Source organism: Montipora capricornis, chromosome 1 (assembly GCF_036669925.1).
Source record: "Montipora capricornis isolate CH-2021 chromosome 1, ASM3666992v2, whole genome shotgun sequence".
Lineage (NCBI taxonomy): Eukaryota > Metazoa > Cnidaria > Anthozoa > Scleractinia > Acroporidae > Montipora > Montipora capricornis.
In genome coordinates, this window is record NC_090883.1 from 25,726,697 (window position 1) to 25,746,696 (window position 20,000).

The following is a 20,000-nucleotide window of genomic DNA, read 5'->3' on the forward strand; positions in this document are numbered from 1 at the left end:
TCATTGGTCATTAATAGCTGTGTTTAGATGAGAGTATGGAAACATGGCTGTGACATCACACAAATTTTGATTGGTTACCGGTATATGCCGTCAGACATGCATTTTGATCGGCTGGTAGGAAATATGAGTGTGTATCAAGAAAATCTGTTTCAATCAAGAATTTTCCCTCATTTGTTGAATTATCTTTGAGAAATATTTTATAAAAGCAATAGACGACTTTTTTCCGTGTTTCCATGGCCACATCTAAACACTTGGGAAAGTTGGGAGAATTCAAGATCACGTTTAGGCAATTTCAGGCTTTCATTGTCAAAATGAATTTTATTTTAGGTTTGAGAGGATCTGTCTTTAGTCTGGAGCACATAACCCTCCTTCCCCCTCCTGCTTTATTGAAAAAGGTAGCCGACTTCTCTGAGTTACATAGCCAATGCCTTTCATTGGCTGTTGGCGTGTTATTGAAACTTCTGCATTGTAATGACAAAAAGAATGTTCCCATACTGCATGGCGCTGAGCTGGTGTATGGACAAGACAAGACTGAAATGGTTTAGTTAAAGTAGGAACGGTTCAACTAATCGACGGACGACTTAACTCACCAGCAAATGGCTTAATCAAGTGTCAAATGGTTTAATAGCCGGGCAAGTGATTCAGTGCAAGGTCAAATAAACAATTCAAGACTGCAATGACTGCAATTTAGTCAACGGAGGATCTGACGTAAATACTGTATCTGTGGTCAGCCCAATAAAACTTGACGCGAACCTGACATACTTTTTTTTTTCTCTGGGTGAAATTGTTTTCTTCCTTCTTTTTGGATGAAGCATTCTTTCAGAGCAGAGCTAAATGTAACTGATTAATGATGTCCACAGCATGAAGATAAAAAAGATAGGTCCTACAGTATGTCCCAGTTCAGAGTTGTCTTCTCGATAGCTTTACTCTGTACGTGTCGAAGTGTGGTTTCATAAGAAACATAGTCTCCTTCACAGCCATCTTTCGGGATGTCACACAACGAGCTTTGCGTGACATCCTGACCATTGACTAAATGACTGACTAAGATAGGCTTAAGTACATAATTCTGGAATTTTTTTGGGAATTTTAGACATCAAAAAGAATTTTAGAAACTCTCGGAAATTTTAGAAAAAAATTGACAATTTCGAGAATTTTAGAGCAATTTGAACTTTCACCTGACTTCTTGGAAACTTTTGACAGGCAAAAACGTTGACAAACCGTGTTTTTTGGTCTTCCAACCTACCCAGGAGAGGGGTCAGTCGTTCATATCTATTCCTTATCAGCAGTTTTTCACCAAAAGGGGTTCTACAGTGCATCTAAGCAGCGGTTTCTCACCGAGCTACGGTATCCGGATCTTTGCTTGATAGCAAATATGGCAGACTTTGCACTATAAGAAACGAAATTTATAAGAATTTTTGGGGACTTTTAGAGAGTTTTTGAAGAAGTTTAGACATTTCTGAAAGAATTTTTGAGCTTTTGTTTGGGAAATTCCGGAAAGAATTTTAAACAATTTTTCGGGAATTATGTAGCTGCATGTAAGCCTAGACTAATTATTCTCTTGAAAATGACATACTATCCTGATTTTTATCAAACTTGGCACAGTTGATATTCATACACAGGACACTATTAAAAAAAGGCAATAAAAAGATGGTATCACCAGGCTTGTTTTTGCACTGCATGCCCTTTATTCTAAGTACAACAAAAAAAGCAATTTCTTTGTTTTGGCCGTGATGGCCGCCCATACAATGTACATTGTACCAACCAACCATTGGAACAAAAAGTTGTTTTGGCAACTAATAAAGCTCTGCCTGGCACATAAATAACAGCATGCTTAGTTAACGTCAACAATACCTCCCCTATAATTATAAGCTTACCGATACGTAACTGACTGAGGCTTTCCAAAGGTTCAAGACACCTCACAAGGTACGAGGTGGAGGAAATGTGAATGAAATTCCCTTTAAATTTCATTCCAGCTCAGCATTTCCACTGTAAATGACATTATCCGCGGCACAGGTCGCAAAACTATCCGAGGGAAATATTTAGCTATCTATGGCACTCAAGCTGATAGTATTAAAAAATCTCGTTCGTTAAAAAGGTTACTCGTTCAAAAACAAAAATGACTTTTCCGCCATTATCCCAACCTCGTTCCCAGATGATCTCTGAAAACGAGGCGAACACGTACTGCGCTAGCTAACATTTTTGGCGCGAATAATTTTTGAACAAGAACGCGCCAGTAGAGAGGTGAGTTTGAAATTACGTGTTTTTAACCAGTCTCTTTCGGCAACTGCTGTCCTGAGACGAAAATACAAAATTAGACTCATGAGATAAATATTAGTTTGCTTACTGTGGACCCTTTACGGTCTCAGAAACGATGTCAAAGTTTTCTAATTTTGGTTCAAATCGAACGCGTTGGAGTTTGTCGATTCCATCGAGAGATGATTGAATCGAAAGGAACGTTACATCTTGGATTCATTGGAAGGATTCACATTTTGTCTAATGCCCTTAATGATACCATGCCGTCTGTTCAGTTCTCTCAGCAGAAATCACTGCTCGAAAATCTTTCCGTCAAGACCTCTACAACCAACCATGATTGGTTTCAAGTCGACCTTGCAAGGCACTGCGTCGCCAGCGCAACTCGTCATTGTAGAAGGAAACATTGGTGTTGGTAAATCCACATTAGCTTGTCAGTTGGCCAAACAGTTAAATTACAGAGTCTTCCTGGAACCCACGACGAAAAATCCATACCTGGCAAAGTTTTATCGAGATCCTAAGAAATACGCTTTGAAACTTCAATTGTGGATCTTCCGACAAAGATTCAAAACATATGTTGATGCAACAGAACATGTCTTAAAATATGGTAAGTATTAAGGTCTGACTTATTTCCAGGAAATGAATGCGGGGGCGGATTCAAGATTTTTATTAGGATGGGTGTAGCTGACTGGTAACATTACATGAATGTTTTTTTTTTTTGCAAAACAGCAGTTGTATTGGAAAACCACAGGTCATCTTAGGTGGGGTGTGCACCCTTCCCCTAGATCCGCCCCTGGAATGGTTGCCCCCTTTTCCTCTTTGTTTAGTTATTGAGCGTATAAGAGGACTCTTGCAATGACTTTGGATCCCTCCGCCTGATGAAGAAACTTCAAGCAGGAGTGTCCAAACATTGGGTCTTTGAATAACGTTGTAACTTTGTAAGTAACATTCAAATTTCTCCAAACCATATTGTCAACCTGGTTGCAATGTGAACTTTTTTTGTGTGCTGTGCGCCAAATTGAATGGTACACACTTTGTGGTTGATCCAAGGGTGTTATTAAAAGAGCAACAAGTGATGTGACACGAAGGATTTTACATGTCATCTTTCAAAATCCAGCTGCTGTTGCAATCTTACATACATGTAAGGATCACTACTTGTTTATTGTTAAAAAGTACATGTCTACCTGTCTATACCAAGCAGAAGACGTTTGCTATCATCTCTCCAGAAACCAAACATCTTAAGCATTTTCCAGAGTGCAGTTCAGTTCTTGATGTTTGTTTGTTTGTTTTTGTTTTGTTTTGTTTTTTTTCCTTATAAAAACCCTTGTAGGTCAAGGAGTATTGTTGGACAGATCTGTGTTCAGTGATTCAGTCTTTGCTGAGGCAAATTACCAACATGGAACAATTTCTCAAGCAGGTATACAGAATTACTTTAGTATTTAAAATGCTTTAGGAAACTTGAATAATTTGTTACTGGTGAAATCACAACGACATTTAATATTTTCCCGCCACAAGACTGTTCAACTCAACTTGATAGAACACTAGACTCCACAATGTTCAGGCCAATTTCTGAGCAAAGATCTGCTAATGTCTTGCCTTTACTCTTGGCACGGCCTGAAGGTTTACACATAAGTCAATTTTCCACGGAAATGTATTTGGTACTTTTCTGAAAGTTGCCGAATTTGATCTTCAGATTGACACCCAACAATCTACAAATGTCGTTAATGTTTCCTCGTCTTTTTCTTCCTTCAACTGTCTTTGTAGGCTTATCTCCCTTTGATGTAAATCCTCAGTTATTCGCCATGCATGCAAATACAAAAGTGTAAGACAATTGCCTTCACGCCTATCTTTCATGCAAAAATAGTCTATTCTAATTATTGGTTTGTTTATTTGGGATCAGTTGAGGTCGATGAGGTGATAAAAGTGAGCGGCATTAAAAAAAGTCCACCCCCGAAACTTTATTTGGTGCGCCTAAAATACCTCTACATGTAGCTATGCAGGCTATGCTAAAAAGATAACTCGCTAAAAGGCGATGACCCCTGATGGTAATAACTTACCCAGTAGTTAAATGAGCATTTCACCCATTCACCCCTAACCCGGGCTAAACCTGCCATACTTAGTCTTTTACTCTGTCTAATGGGTTAACTAAATTTACTTTTTGGAGGAAATATTAATGGTTTTTCACACTTCACCTTAGGTTATGACCATTACAAACAACTCAGAGAGAAATCATTGGAAGCGATGTTAATTCCACACACCACCTTATATCTTGATGTGCAACCCAAGACCTGCAATCAGCGCATTCTCGGGAGGGCAAGGGTATACTATTTTGATTACTATTTCTGTCCATCAGCTTTTACATTGTATGTATTTAATTAAGAGTGCATGCAATGCGATGCAGGGCATTACTAAGCCACAAAACAACGAAACACCAAAAAACTATGTATGACCCCACCATACATTGAATACTAACCAACAAAGGTTGGATAAATTTGAGATCAAATGTCGTTTTAGGCCTTATTAAGCTTTAAACGTTATTGCTTCAAATCTCAATCTTAATATGAATCCTATTCTTAATCTCAATTAACTAGGAGCAATAGCATTTTAGGCCTAATTGGGCCTCATCTCAAAATCCAACCTTTATCCAGGTCAGTATTCATTGTACATGTACCGGTGGGCTTATACAATTTTTTTCGGTGTTTGGTTTCACTGTTTCATAGTTTAGTAATGTCCTGGAATGCATGCAGACTTTTTAAACCTCTCAAAGTTTCCTTTTCTCTTATCTCCTCTACTACAATGTATACCATTACACTGTAAATAACGTACATGTAGTATTTTCAAAACACAAGGCTTTTGTTCCAGAAATAAAACTGCAAGAATTTGATCAAAAATGAATTGTACAAATTTCTCTCGGACAAGCAAGGGTGCCGGCACAAATTGTCAATCACCTTCAAGTTCTTGGCCTTTGCCAACAAAATAACTTAGGTCGTGTTCTATTGGGATCAACCGTTTCAACGGCAACCGATTTCTGGTGGAAGCGGTTGAGGTTTCCCAATAGAACACTTTTCCAACCGTTTTCGGTTGAAGCGCGGTTACTCCTGGGAATAGTGATTACCAGACTTCTCAGTGTTGACAAGTTGAGGCCCGAAACCAACATGGCAGGAGCCCGCAGCCGACTTTAAATGGCGCGCGTAAACAACAGCGGTTGCTGCCAATGCTTTTTCAACCGTTTCAACCTAGTTTGATGCTGGTTGAAAAAGTTGATCAACCAAACCAAACGAAAACGGTTTTTTCCTAATAGAACACGAAAAAACCCAACCAACCCAACCAACTAAAAACGGTTGATCCCAATAGAACACAACCTTAATGTTCTCCAGAGTCGTCGCTATGCAAACCAATGCGTCTTTTAAGGGCTGCATTTTTATGAAGGTTGCTGGTTGCTATAAAAGAAAACTAACATTGTTCATAAAAAGCAAAACAATTTTTCCTCAAAATGCAGGAAATGCATTCTGTGTGCAAGAGGCCCAAATTTACAAAACATTCCTGGAGGACCTTACCACAGACCCTCTAGAGTTTTGTACCTTTAGTAATAATGTAGTCCTTTCTCTGTCCTTTCTCATTAATTTTGCTACATGTATATACAGCTGTACTCATATTATAGTAGAGGAGATAAAAGAAAAGGAAACTCTGAGAGGATTAAAAAGTCTGCATGCATTCCAGGACGTTACTAAACTACAAAACAGTGTACCGTATTTACCCACGGATAGGCCGCACTTTTTTCCCGGAAAAATGGGACCGAAATTAGGGATGCGGCCTATTAGTGGGTACAAGCGTTTTGATACCTCATTAATATGCAAGAGATCTCAAGGTCATATGCTAAATTGGCATTTTAATGTTCGCTTTCAATTGTTACTAACTTACAACACATACAACTAAACACTAGACCATTGTTTTTGTTAACAAAATATCCTTTAGTGTGAAATTGGTAAGTTTTCACACCTATTGTTTTTGATCTTCCATTGAATGATACCGCTGGTAAAAATCCATTCTAAAGAAAAATCGATATCTCAGGATCTACTGACTCTAAGAAATAGCTTGAAATGAGAAAATACTCTCTACTTCAAGGCAGTGCTTGCTAGGAATATTTTACTGATGCACCGAATGTTCTGGTGTTTTAAAATTTTGTCCGTGAACATTTCGGCATCAGTTTTTGTGTGTGAATTACTTTAAAGCCTGCTATTCCACATTTTTATTCTTTTGTTTTGAGTTGATTATTCCAGTTAGTGAATAATATTTTATTTTCAACTAAACAAAGGAAGAACTCACTGCTGTGAAATTAGCAAAGTAAGAAAGTAATATCACATGCGTGATAAACGATTTTGATTGCCAACGATATTTGTTGATATGTTCTCAATTTGCATTGGTTTTCATTGGCGTTTCTAAAACGAGGGTAAGGGTAATACCAAGGGTCAGGGTAAGGGTAAGGATACGAATACAAAAAGTATCCTGAACATGCATAAAAGCCAACCTTAGGCCTAATTAGGTCTAAACAAAAGTTTAAGGTTAGCTTTTATGCATTTTTAGGATACTTTCTGTATTCGTATCCTTGCCCTTACCCTGACCCTTGGTCTTACCCTCACCCTCGTTTTAGCAACACCGGGTTTTCATCGAGAATTAAGTTTATTAGGCAATTAAAGCGGGATAAAAAAGGCAATATACAGTTTTTAGGAACAGTTTCATTTATTAATGACTTTTATATTTTTTCCCTACTTACGGTTTTAAAACTATATATAATTCCGGAAGATTTAAAAATTATCACATTACCTGCACCTTCCTATAACCTGCACCAAGAACTGTTTGCGAAAATATTAACACATTACCCGGGGGTAATCGCCCGGAAATTACGCTAGCTGTTGTTGATTTCGACCTTCGCTTTATTTATCCCTGTACTCGACCTCACTATTTTTTTTTTCCCATGAAAACCATTGAAAGTTTGGGGTGCGGCCTATACGCGGGTGCGGCGTATCCATGGGTAAATACGGTAACCAAACAAGAGAGAAATTTCTACAATTAATTCTTGGTCAAATTCTTGCGGTTTTATTTCTGGAGCAAAAAGCCTTGTGTTTTGAAGGAGGCAGTGTGGCCCAGTGGTTAGGGCGCTTGCCTTGAGATCCGAAGATCCCGGGTTCAAGACCCGCTCTGACCACTGGTTGAATTTGATCCTGGTAGTCCCTGGTTCAACTTCACAGCTGCACTTGTAAATAGCCAACTGGTTTGCCTCCGGCAAGTTGGGATTGTTAACAGTTGTTGTTGTTCTGTTCTGTCGTTTCGTTGTCTTTCATTGTATTCTTATGGAAAACCCTGTTGTGTTCACATTGTTTAATATACCCTCTGCCAAAGTGATTACACTTGTAGTTTTCTAACTAAACATGTCACTTAATTTGATGTACAGGATTATGAGAAGAGCATTCCTTTGGATTATCTCAAGGAACTTGATGCATCATATAAAAAGTTCTTAGATGAAATGAGGTATAGCTGTACACTGTATGACAAGAATAAGCACACTGAAATCAGAATACTAAATATTTCTCCCTCCTGATGTCCAATTCCAGTAAATAAAATTTAGTATTATCCTTACATCGAGACGTAAAATAATTCAAATGAACTATGAAGAGATTATTATTAAGGAAGGATACTCTACTTCTGCAAAGACCTGTTTGAGTTTTTGAGAAAAAATTGAACAGTTTTTAACAAAAGGTGACTATTTTTATCCTTTTTTTTTTCATCTTTTTGCTACACTGTTAATCTTTGGATACATGTGACTCAGGCTTTTAGCCAGGATTTTGAAAGTGGGAGTCCAAGTTTTATGTGGGCCGAAGACCCCCCTAGGAGCAGGCGCCATGCTTTTGAAAAATTGAAGCCTCTTAGACATGCTTTCCGCAATTCTGACAGCTGTAAACGCCTTTCAATTTACCTATTAAACCGCTGTTTTTCCTTGATAATTTTACTAAGCTATCCTTTCCTCAACTTACCTTGTTTAACATTGAATTATATTTGGGACAGGAACTCCAGATGTGATGAAGAGTGATTGAAATTTGAAGTTGTAAAGCCATGTTTTACACGAAAGAACAGATATGCGTGGCTTTGTTGGTCGAACTGCATTTTGGTCTACAATCTTTAACTATTCACCTACTATTAGTATTCCTAAAGCAATTACGATGATTGCACATGTTATTACACCAAATGGCTTTTTTGTTGTAATGCCCGCCAGATTTCGCTTGAACAGAGCAGAATACAATCAAGCGATTACAATAACATTTGTAGCCATGAGATCGTCTTACCGAGTTGGAAGGCGCATGATCTTTGACTCATATCCTCATAAATAATCACCAACGTGCGTATTTATTCATAGCAGCCGGCAAAGTAGCCTGGAGACGACTTGGTAAGTCAATATCACTGAACAGCGGCTTTGCCTATGAAATCGCTTCGCTCAACTTTGATTCATTTGATCAAAACAGAAAGGAAACTCGCTAAAAAAGTGTTCATATAGAAGAAAAATACGACAGCAACACTAGAACAACTCTTGAGAGCAATGAAATGTAAGTTTTATAAATTTATAGACACCGTTTTGTTACATTAAGCACAGAAGTTCGTAAATGGCCGCCCAAAACAGGCCGTCGAAAATCTCTCATTTCTGAGAACTGGCCGTCCTTTAGACGGCTGGACGGTCGCCTGGCTAAAAGCCTGATGTGACTCAAACAATAATCATTATGTGTTCTAAAATGTTGTTTACATGTATATATTTGTCTTTAGAGAGATTGGTTCCAGAGTCCTAGTATATGACTGGACAGACTTTGGTTACAAGTTTGAGGTCAGCTGAAATGATTGTTAAGGTGTTTTTTTTAGTGTACAGTTGTACATGTAGTTCTCAACATTTTTCAGTCTTGAATGGAATGTGTGGTATACATATTTCAAAGTGTTTAAAGAAAATTAGGATATTACCTGTAATCACAGAAAACAAAATTTTCACCTGAAAAGTTTATGCTTTATTGTTATTATAGTGAGAAAAAGGTTTTTTAGTTTCAGTGCCCATGTGAATATTTACAGTTTTATACAGGCATCTACTTCATTTTTTAGCGTACTCAGTCAAAAATTTTAAGAAAAGTAATTTATGGAAAATTGAATATAATACTGCTTTTAACTAAAACAGTTAGATTTGAAACAATAATACCGTACCCAAGAACTGTGATAATATTGGGGTTTTTTCCTACAAAAAGGTGGCAGAGGACATTAAGAAAGGTCATGTTCTTGAATGGAAGAAGGAAAACAAAGACAATTTCATCAAACTGTAAGTAAGCTTTTTTACTATCTACATTTTGTACTGATTGTCAGTTAAGCATACGACATCATACATGTAGGCTTAACTGACAGTCATGCAACCAATAACATTGCAACTTCATCAACCAATCACATGACTAGAGTACATGTATTAAATACCATCTACAGTACACTTGTACTTTTTAACAGTGATGATGTTACACAAATCACATGACTTCCACTGAGGTTGTCAAGACGTCATTTACATGTAATGTCATCCTAATCAGTCCTTGTGAGGACAACACTCACCTTGATGATTCAGTTAGTTATAATTGTTTTGTTTTGTCTTTTTTACTTTCCTAGGAGTTCCCAAAAATCGTTAATTAAGGACATGTTAACATTAAACCACACTCTTCCAGAAGCAGTTATAAGCGAGGATGAAGAGGTTTGATCAATAAATTTACAAACTTGCAGGGGCAGATCCAGGGGAGGTGAAATGGGTGAATTCTCACCCCCCTTTTTCTGAGCCCCCCTTCTTGCACAGACCTCAAACACCTCAACCAGGCTTTGGTTCTATTACATTATTACAAAAATTCGCCCCCCATTTCAAAATCCTGGATCCGCACCTGACTTGGTGTTGCTTGACATTAGTATTGATATGTACATGTACCATGATTGTATATCCTTTGAGTAAGTCAGTTCCATTGACCAAAAAAAGCAATCTTTATTGATAATTTGTTTTATGAGACATCTGGTTTGTCTCTTCTACTGGGCAAACCTGCCCAGGGGGAAGGAGCACGAACAGGACTCGAGGTCCTATGCGAGGTGCTCCACCCTACCCTATCCAGACCAGAAAGACCAGACCACAACACCAGGAACTACAGTACATGCCCTACTCTTTACGACAAGTGTGCGGGTTCTTTTACGTCCCACAGAATTATGAACATTGAAGGGTTGTGAGGCGGGACCTCCGGCTTATCGCCCTTGTCCGAGAAGACTAGAGAGTCTAACCATTTGCAGATGTAATTACAAAGGCAGCACTTTCTCCTCAGTTATTTAAAGACCCTGAGTGTTGGTCCGGCCGGAGTGAACTCACGACCTCCCGCGTGACAGCCCGGTGCTCAACCAACTGAGCCACCGGTGCGCGGTAAAAGAGGATACTAAGAGGGATACTAAGTGCATGTTGTGTGGTACAGTGGAACCCCACTATAATGAACCTCCTTATCACGAACAACATCTGCAACGACCACCCCTGCTATAGCAAATCCTACTATAACGAAGTCCCTGCAATGACAAATAGAGTTTGATAGTCCCAACGCACAATTTTTCCCGCTACAACAAAAATTTTTTTTTTGTCCGGTCACTCACAGCAGTCAGTAAAAACAAGAGATCTGAGTAGAAATCACAGCTTGCTTTATTTCGGTTTTGACAAATTTGAGTACTGTACTATAATTGCAGTGTTGAATTTGTGCTCCAGCGTGCTGACACGTTACTTCTGAATTTTAAAGTTAATCGAAAGTGTTTTTCAATGAACTCGATGTCATGATTGTCAGCGTGTTACACTTACAGTTTACAGTATCAAATGAATAAAAATAATGATTGTTTTCTACGTACATTATTGAATTTTTGGTTGTTGTTCATTAAATTACCGTGCTATAACAAATGTTTTTTTTGGTACCATGGCACTTTGTTATACCGGGGTTCCACTGTACTTACATGTATTATAAATAACTGAATAAACATGGGGGGCGTTTCATTAAGGTTTGAAACAGGAGGGCATATGGGCTTAACAGGGCATTCCCTCCGAGGGGGGTCTGGGGGCATGGTCCACCAGAAAATTTGAAATTCTCAAGTTGTAGAGATGTGTTTTCCTGCATTCTGAAGTCCAAAGCAATGTTCTTCAACCACAGAAAAATCACAGCTTCTTTGCACAATAATGATCTGATACCAATGTCCACAAGGAAATCAATTCTTTAACGCGACACAAAAAAGTGCACTCACATCTTGGCCTTTTCTCAACTAGAGGCAATTCGAAGAAAAATATATTGGCAATTGACCATGTTCTTTTCTCGGCCCCAACAGCTGAGCATGCAGATCACAAAAAGGGCAAAACTGTGTTTTGTTAGTCAATCTTTGTATTAAAAAAAAATTTAACCAGTCCGTTGAGATGTTGAAAGCAGCAGGGCAAAGTCATGTGACCCACAGCCAGTCAGTTTGTCCGGTGACTGACCCTTAATAGCGACCTTCAGATTGCAGTACCTGGATGACTACAAGTATGAATTCTCAGTTCTGAGCATGCGCGTTTAGGAAATTTTCGTTCTTTGAACCCAATGCTCTCACTTATTGCAGAAAACTCATACTCGTAGTTGTTCTCGTACTGTACTGCAATCTAAAGGTCGCTAAAGAAACCCCAGAATATGCACTCTTATTGGTGAAGCAGGTACAGTACGTACAATTATGTAAAGCTTGTTGTGCTTTCAAACTCAATAGAATTTTGTATGTTTTCTACATTATCACTTGAAAGAAACTACATGTATCACTTCCCTGTGACTTATGATCAGCAAAATAATGCTTTTCTTGATCATCTGACCTCCTGCATATTCTAATACCATACTGTTGCTTCAAGTAATTATCTTTGTACAGTCCCTTGAGCATGATCAATGCTTGATAACCGTGCTAGACAAATTTATGCCATGTTCTCTACTTCTGCAGCTGCTGTAACTTGGTATATAATATTTTCAAAGTTTTATTTTCTTTCCTCTGTTTTTAGGAACAGCATCCCAACCAGAAGCTGAAGGCTACAAAAAGTGACAAACAATCAGAGCATTATTTATCACAGCATTCGGCTCCTCCTGTAAAGGCTTAATCTGTTATAACATTAAATAATAGTTTACTCATAACCATGATTAATTCAGAATTTCAAGAGCAAAAAAATTATGTCATACAATTCTTTTTATCTTACAATTTATCTTGATGCATTTAGTGGATCTGTACTCGATCGACTAATAGCATTTTTAATAACGCAACGTACTTGCAACCTACAGTACAACTTCGATTCCCTTGATCGCGTGTCCTCTAATTTATGCTAATACATTACAATGCATTCTTTTACAAATTAATTTTGGGCTTTTAGAACCATCCTCCCTTCTATAATTTAAAAAATTAAAACTGCGTTGAGATTCTGTGTTGAGAGAATGTCTTGCAAACGGACAGTCAACCAGTAGTTTTAATCATTTTACCAAACTGACTATTCTAAAGTTGCCATTGGTTGGCTTTTGCTTAGGAAAGGTTGACTTTTTTTAACAATTTGGATTTCACTAAGTTTTGTATCAAAATACCTGGCTAAACTTGAATATTTGTCAAAAATATGTATTTTATCTGTGATCAATATATAACTGATTAGACTACGTTTCATCCAACATGCAGGATTGTATGTACCGGTCATAAGAATGCCAGCCAATTAACAGAATTAAGATGTGTCAGTGTGTTTTTATCCTTCTGAACTTTGGCATCACTTCTGTCTAGACTGAGTAGAGACAACATTAACAACTACACAAAAACACCAAATCAAAAAATAAAACAATCACTAATTTTACTTTCATGTTGTAAAAATGGAAAATGAGTGGGTGCCTGAAGAAGAAAGGAGACTGGACAGTGCACCTAGTGGTGACATGGAAGATCTGACAAACACAAACTCAAATGCCGGCAATGAACAGGGACAAAATTAATGTTAGCGATTTGTAGCTTAATGTTTAATTTGGATCTTTTCATCTTAACAAGTTGTAATACAATGTTTGTTGTTGGTGCCTATGACTTAATTTTACATTCTGTGCAAGCGTCGTATTTCTTGCAGTTTCGGGAACAAGGGACCTTTTTTTACGGAATTACTTTAAGAAAAATGTCCTCTTTTACCCTTAGTCTCCAAAGCGTTTCCTTAAAGATTCTACTTTGTTTAACATCAGACACTTTTGCAGGTCTTTGGGGAATTGGGTTGAGTTGATTTAGGATGGAATGAAACATTATGAGGGCAAATAACATATTTTTATTAATTATGGGACAATTGAATTATCACACTTGAAATTTAAGCAAACCAATCATCTTCAAGTCGTGCTTTTACTTCATTTTGTTATCTCCAGTATCTGAAAATCACCTTAGAGCCCTACCTGTATTTTCACAATTGAATTGCGGGAATTACTTAAGTTGAAGTCTAAAGCAGTTACTTGCCAAACTATCAGGATCACACTCTAAAACTACTCAATAGGAGAATCTCGGCTTTTGCACTTTTGGAAGTTAAAGAATAAAATACCAGAAATTTTGACTCGTGGCATAACTTTGTTAAAATGTTATGGCAAATAGTTCAATCAAGTGAAGCTATGATCCTCGCAGTCATGAACGCAATTTTTGCAATTGCGTAAAGAGTCCTGAAAAATTCAGGACTTCAACGGGGTTTGAATCCGTGACCTCGCGATACCTGTGCGACGCTCTAACTAACTGAGCTATGAAGCCATTGACGTTGGGAGCTGGTCATTTGCTGCGAGGATCATAGCTTCACTTGATTTCATGTCCGCAGTTCATATATGATCCATTTCATATGTCACTCATCGTTGATTCATTCCTCACGGGAACATTAGAACCCACAAATGACCAGCTCACAACGTCAGTGGGTTCATAGCTTAGTTAGTTAGAGCGTCGCACCGGTATCCCGAGGTCACGGGTTCAAACCCCGTTGAAGTCGTGAATTTTCCAGGCTTTACGAAATTGCAAAAATTGCGTCCATAACTGCGAGGATCATAGCTTCACTTGATTTCATGTCTGCAGTTCATATATGATCCATTTCATATCTCCTTTCATCGTTAAAGAGTTCAATATTGTACTTTGTGTTTTCCCATATTGCTTATACACTGACATCTTGAATACAGTTTCAACAGTTCAAGCGTGTATGCTTGGCAGGACTGCTGCCACAAAACTAGTTGTGCAACTGTGCATTTAGTTCCAGCTCAAGCGGCGTGGGTAGTACATGTAAGCTTCCTTAATTTTCAAACAATATCCAGTTTGGGTGAATAATAGTTGCTAAATATGAGGAATTGCAGAAAATCACCAGTCTGTTGGCAGGGTTCGTGCTACTCCTTGAAAAGCCCTGGAATTTAATTTTGGACTTCAAGGGTGCTTAAAAAGCCCTTGAAAAAAAGGATTTTGTGGAAAATTGCTTGAGAACTTGAACTTTGGCGTGGGTGAAAATTGTAGAGATTGCATTATGCCAAGAGAAAATGATGATCATGCTAAGTTAAAGAGACTTTTCAAAAATTGACTTTTGGGGAACGACTAAATGCAAAACTTAAAAGGCCTGTGCGTGCACTTACAGAGCGACGCGCCTTACCGTGAATGAATAGCAACGATTCTGTATCCTGTCAGGACTTGTCGAACTTATACATTATAGCTTACCCCACTTAAGTATCAAACCGTATGACGTCTTTGAGTCCTGTTGTGATCTTTTGTGTTGGCCTCTAACATAAATGACATTTGTCCATTTGCGTGTGTACTCTTGACCTCAGTGTTCTCAGTCCCGATCTTTTCTAGTTTTTCCAGTCTTTCGACCTGTCTACGAGCGCTAAGTGGTTTGTTGTTATTTTACCAACCCGAAGTCGTGGTACCCCGTGCCAGATCGTGCGGCGTCACTCTTTGAATATCCACTAGCGCCACAACTTCCACCTGCAGTGATTACCTCTCAAGATTCCCAGCTCATGAAGGAATGGGCACACATCTTTGGAGCCGCAGTTCGCCAGAGAACCCTGGCTAGAGCAGGAACTTTGCCCAATTTGTTTTTCACCGAGAGAAATTGGGCCTGGAGAAAGTTTTGGATGTTGCAGGATATTTTCATCGTTCTTAAGATGTAGACGGGTATGAGAGAAGTAGCAGTGAGGAGCAGAGGGAAGTCGACGGGGAGAACCAATCACAAAGCGTTTCCACTTTAGATAGGGAATCGAACTTCTTGCTAGGAAGAGTGTCTATATTTGGCCGTGCTGTTCGGTTCAATAGCAGGCTAATGTTCTGCTAAAATACTCAGTTAGCATTTTTTAAATTTTTTTGACAATTTGACGATGCATGTTTAGACAACTCTATAGATGGAGATAATATGGACCAAATCTTCCTATCTAAAGAAAAAACACGATACAGCAGAACGGGATTAGGGACCATTGAGCTAGCACCCCATCAAATGTCAGACGCACGAACTAACACACACCTTCAAATACTCAGCTGATAGTCTTTCAAAATGACACGAGGACTAGGAATGTGGAAGTGAACAATCTCTTTCTTTCACTGATACGTGGAAAGAAAACAGAGAAGCGTTTAATTAAATAAGGAAATGTAACAATCATTTCTGGTTACTTATCTGCTACCCATGGCATACACGTAGGCCTTTCATGGTCTTTTCTGTAATGTTTACTTCTATAAAGTTGCTGCGTTAATTATTATTTAACAAATTACTAATTAAAGCAAAAACGTCTTTGAGAAGTGGGCGGGATCCCGCGGGATTCCCATGCAAATGGGTGGAATGGCGGGATTAAAAGGAAAAATGGGCGGGAAAGCCCGCGGGATCTGAGAACCCTATTGTGAACCTTCGAGATTTGCTCCCAGCATTTCCTTCTGTTCTAATTTTGACCTGAGTACCGCAAACCCTTTGCAAGATCCTTTCCCTAATGTTGTAATAACATAATCAACAGCAACGCTCTACAGAGATTTGTTTATTTAGAATCATAAAACTGAAGCGCAAACATTATTCTGGCAATGTGTGAATATTGGCACATATGCTAAATATATTATAGTTACATTTTTAGTGCCTTTGTTAAATCTGGCAAAAATGTTTAGACTTCAGAGTTTGTCTCATTATGATAAATTGCAGCGATCTTTTGATCAATAATCGTAGTACACATATGAGTACTGCAAAGAAAAATTGCAGTTCATATGCAAAACCTAAACTAAAAAGAAAACAATTTGTTACTGGGTTGCCACGTATAGCAATCCATTCCAAATTTAAAATCTGTGTGGTTTTTCTCCGTTTTCTCCTCTGTCGGAAATCGAAAAAGTTGCGCCGGCAGTAGCGTCTTTCCTGTCACTCCCCTGCTAATGCGCCGATAAAATCGAAACTTCAACCTCCCCCCGGGCATTAGAATATCTTTTGTGTCCAGGGAGTGGGGAATTTGACCTTTGCCTGCGTGGGGTGGGGAAAATTGAACCGGTAGTGTCAGGTTTCAAATGATTTTTTTGGGGCGCCGAAGTTGCTAACAGCTATAAAACACGTGTTTGGACGAGATGGAAGAGTTTAAAAAAATAGATGTAGCATCATGTGAGCGATTGGCTTACAAAAATTAAAAGGTCTTCAAAAAATCTTTATTAAAGATGGGAGGAGCCGACGACGATTGTTCATTAGTAGGGTAAGACAGACAAATCCGACAATAGGGTAGGGCATCTGAACACCATTTTGGCCCGAGGGGGCGGGAATTTGAACGATCCAGTCTTCAAAAGTTCAAATGCCCGGGCTTTGCCCGGGGTGGGGGGATGATGGAGTTTCAAGTTGACCGGCGCATATAAGCATTGTCTTTCTGCCTAGAGACTTCTGCGCGTATCTTTAGTAGGTTTCAGAGTGTAATCGAAATGCATAGATTTTATCCGGTGGACACAGTAGAATATTCAATTAACCTACAATTGCGTCGAAATCGATGAAACGCTAATGGCGTTTTAGTGGATCTTAAATATACCCTTATGAACCCGATAAACAAGACAGGCGCTGAAAAATAAATATCTGAAGTGTTAAAAGTGAGCTGTATTTGGAATATTTTACTAACTGTGATGTTATATACAACACTGAAACCAAATGGCAAAATCTCTTGTAACTCTGGCTGGATATGGGTTTAACAAACCGCGAAACAATCGACCACCTTGAATGCATCTGTGTTTACTATTGTCTGGCTGTTTATACGGCAGCACCACGGGTGGCGGTGAAAGAACTAACCTCATTAAACTGCTATTTGCAACAGTATGCGACGTTTCTCGTTTCCTGAAACGTTCAGAAAACCTCCGAACATTAGCGTAGATACCCGAAATGTTCCTGTGAATCCCGTAGGTATTTTAATCTGCTACTGTGACGTGTCCAAAATTCGAAATTTACCACTTCTCCTCACCACCCGTACTTTGGTCGTACGTAGCGGTACACAGTGCAGCCAACAGACCGGTAGGAAGCTTATCCTTTACGCATGAACGTGATACATGCAGCAATTTCCTTGCCGGGAAATGAAAAAAAAAAAAAACTTTCTGAGGAAGTGTACGTTAGTCACACCAAATGCGTATGGGAAAATAAAAAGAGTTATATAACTACTTGTTCGCAGAAGTGCTACTCGGTGGCTTAACTTAAAAAAAAATCATCATTAATCTTTTCCCCGCTACCCATCACCGGTGGAAAAGTGCTGTCGCTATTTATAGTATTTTGAGCTCAACTCTGCACAGTCTTCAGGTAGAGGAATTGAAAATGTGACAGTCAAGAATTATTTGAAAGAAAGATTGTTGTCTATTTTGTGCTTCATTATTCAAGGCAAAGGTTCTCCAGAAAAGGATTTGATACTGAACTCCAGTGAGAAATTTATTTTGTTGCGTATCATTAATTAATTTTGACACTATTGGGTTTCTTGTTTTCACTTGACGTACGCAATGAAATAGGAAGGGTTTTTGCCTCTAATAGCAAATATGTTGTTTAGTTTGTTTGTTTTACATCCAACACAAAGTGTTCCATTAAGTTTCTTGGCCATTGCTACCTATTTCCAAAAATTAGACAAGGGTAAGGTCAGCGTTATTTTAAGCTTTGGCCATCCTTTTTTTTTTTCTCCGTTTAGCGTCGTCCGACCGACCCAAGTTGTCTTAGTTTTACAATAGATCGTTTTCACGTGACGTCACAGCGGCCATGTTGGTGTACAAGAACAATAGACGTTATCTCCTATGAGAACCAAACTCTATTTTTATGCATATTCCATGCATACATTTTGTATTGTTTTGTACACTAATATGGCCGCCAAGTCACGTGAGTGAAAACCATCTATAACACCAACCACTTTTTCAACCCGACCGACCGACCCAATATCAGGAAACTCATTCGACGCTAAACGAAAAAAAAGGGGATGGCCTTAGGACAAATGCAGCTGTTTATTCTCACTTGAGGCGCAGCATCTGGGGGAAACTTTGTGATGTTAAATGTCCGTATTCTGAGACTTGAGTGGTGTTGAAGTTGGGGAGGAGAGGGAGGGGACACTTTGTGACGCTCATTGAAACTCCCAGGCATCTAAATAGGGGCATTTCTGGACATATCTGTAAAATTTTGCAGTGATTTGATCAAGTGACCAATTACATGTACAATACCCTCAGTAAATAAAGTTATCCAATACAGTTCTCCCATTTCTTGCGGGACTGGGCAATCTGCGAGCCATGTGAATTTTGCATTGCAAGTCTAAGCACCCATTTCAAATAGCGTTGATAAACAGTTTTTAAGTCTAAGCACCCATTTTAAAACAGTTAGCTTTTAATAACTGTGTAACTTGCACGGCTCACCATGTTGGTTGCATGACTCACTGCCATGGTTCGCACATTGTCCTCACTCATTTCTTGCTACCTCCATAAATCCAAACTGATTAAATTAAATTAATTAATTAATTAAGGGTGCGTTCGATTGACCCTATTCCGGAACAAGAATAGGTGGATGTAAAACGGTACATGTTTGTCTGGCATTTTGAAGCAAGAAGGATAACAATTAAGATATGTTTAAAACAGCATTTTAGCAATTTTAATGTGAATCTCCAAAAACACGAGGGATTTCTAGCCTCTATTCCAAGTATTCCTATTCCGGAATGTGGCCAATTGAACACACCCTAATATTCCTCCAAAACCAGGTCAGTGGGCCATTTCGAGTTCATGTCTGCCTCCTCTTCAAAGCAAGTCTAAGTGCGAAGTTTTTCTTATGAAAAGTAGTTTTCATTCATATGTAAAGTAGAACTAATTACCATTACAAAAATTTCATATTTAGACTGGCTTTGAAGAGAAGACAGACATGAACTCGGAAATGGCTTATTCCTTTGTGCCTTTAAGTGAACCACAAATTTCTTTCTTTCATTCACTTTATAATGAAGTTATTAAATAATTCACTTGATGCAAATTATGGAATAATAAATTTACCTGTGTTATGATCCTTGTTTTAAACACAGCCCTCATAGAAAAAAGTTCAATGATATAATATTCTTTCCTTAATCAAAGTTGCAGTTGTATGGATTTACACCAACTTGCTCTAGATCAGCAAGTATTGTCACAAAAATTAGAGCAAGTATTTATTTCGAAATTTTGGGCATTCTTACTTGAAATATTTTCATTCACGACTAGAGCATGAAATTTGCCTT

The 20,000-nt window shown here is 38.4% G+C and overlaps 3 protein-coding genes across 5 annotated transcripts in view; 1 reads left to right on the forward strand and 2 right to left on the reverse strand.

Annotated features, from left to right (window-relative positions):
* The window catches only part of LOC138035928 (meiosis-specific protein MEI4-like), a 16,850-nt gene extending 14,705 nt beyond the window's left edge, over positions 1 to 2,145 (reverse strand). For both annotated transcript variants that reach the window (XM_068882342.1, XM_068882386.1), the window contains exon 1: positions 1,875 to 2,145. The gene's annotated coding sequence lies outside the window, so the exon portion shown is untranslated. The remainder of the gene's footprint in view (positions 1 to 1,874) is intronic.
* Positions 2,146 to 2,160: 15 nt separating this feature from the next.
* On the forward strand, positions 2,161 to 13,395 carry LOC138036070 (deoxyguanosine kinase-like). 2 transcript variants are annotated; one of them, XM_068882507.1, is made up of 9 exons: positions 2,161 to 2,241; positions 2,529 to 2,857; positions 3,581 to 3,667; positions 4,448 to 4,569; positions 7,703 to 7,779; positions 9,064 to 9,121; positions 9,528 to 9,598; positions 9,931 to 10,012; positions 12,338 to 13,395. In XM_068882507.1, exons 2-9 carry the CDS (start codon positions 2,587 to 2,589, stop codon positions 12,431 to 12,433), a joined length of 864 nt encoding a protein of 287 aa, XP_068738608.1. In that variant the 5' UTR covers positions 2,161 to 2,241; positions 2,529 to 2,586; the 3' UTR covers positions 12,434 to 13,395. The 2 variants fall into 2 exon arrangements, with proteins under 2 accessions (XP_068738608.1, XP_068738561.1); XM_068882460.1 differs by lacking the exon at positions 2,161 to 2,241 and having other exon boundaries at positions 2,304 to 2,857.
* Positions 13,396 to 19,706: 6,311 nt separating this feature from the next.
* Positions 19,707 to 20,000, reverse strand: part of LOC138036213 (V-type proton ATPase subunit F-like) — a 5,827-nt gene continuing 5,533 nt past the window's right edge. Inside the window, exon 5 of the mRNA XM_068882585.1 lies at positions 19,707 to 20,000. This exon is cut by the window's right edge and continues 740 nt beyond it. The gene's annotated coding sequence lies outside the window, so the exon portion shown is untranslated.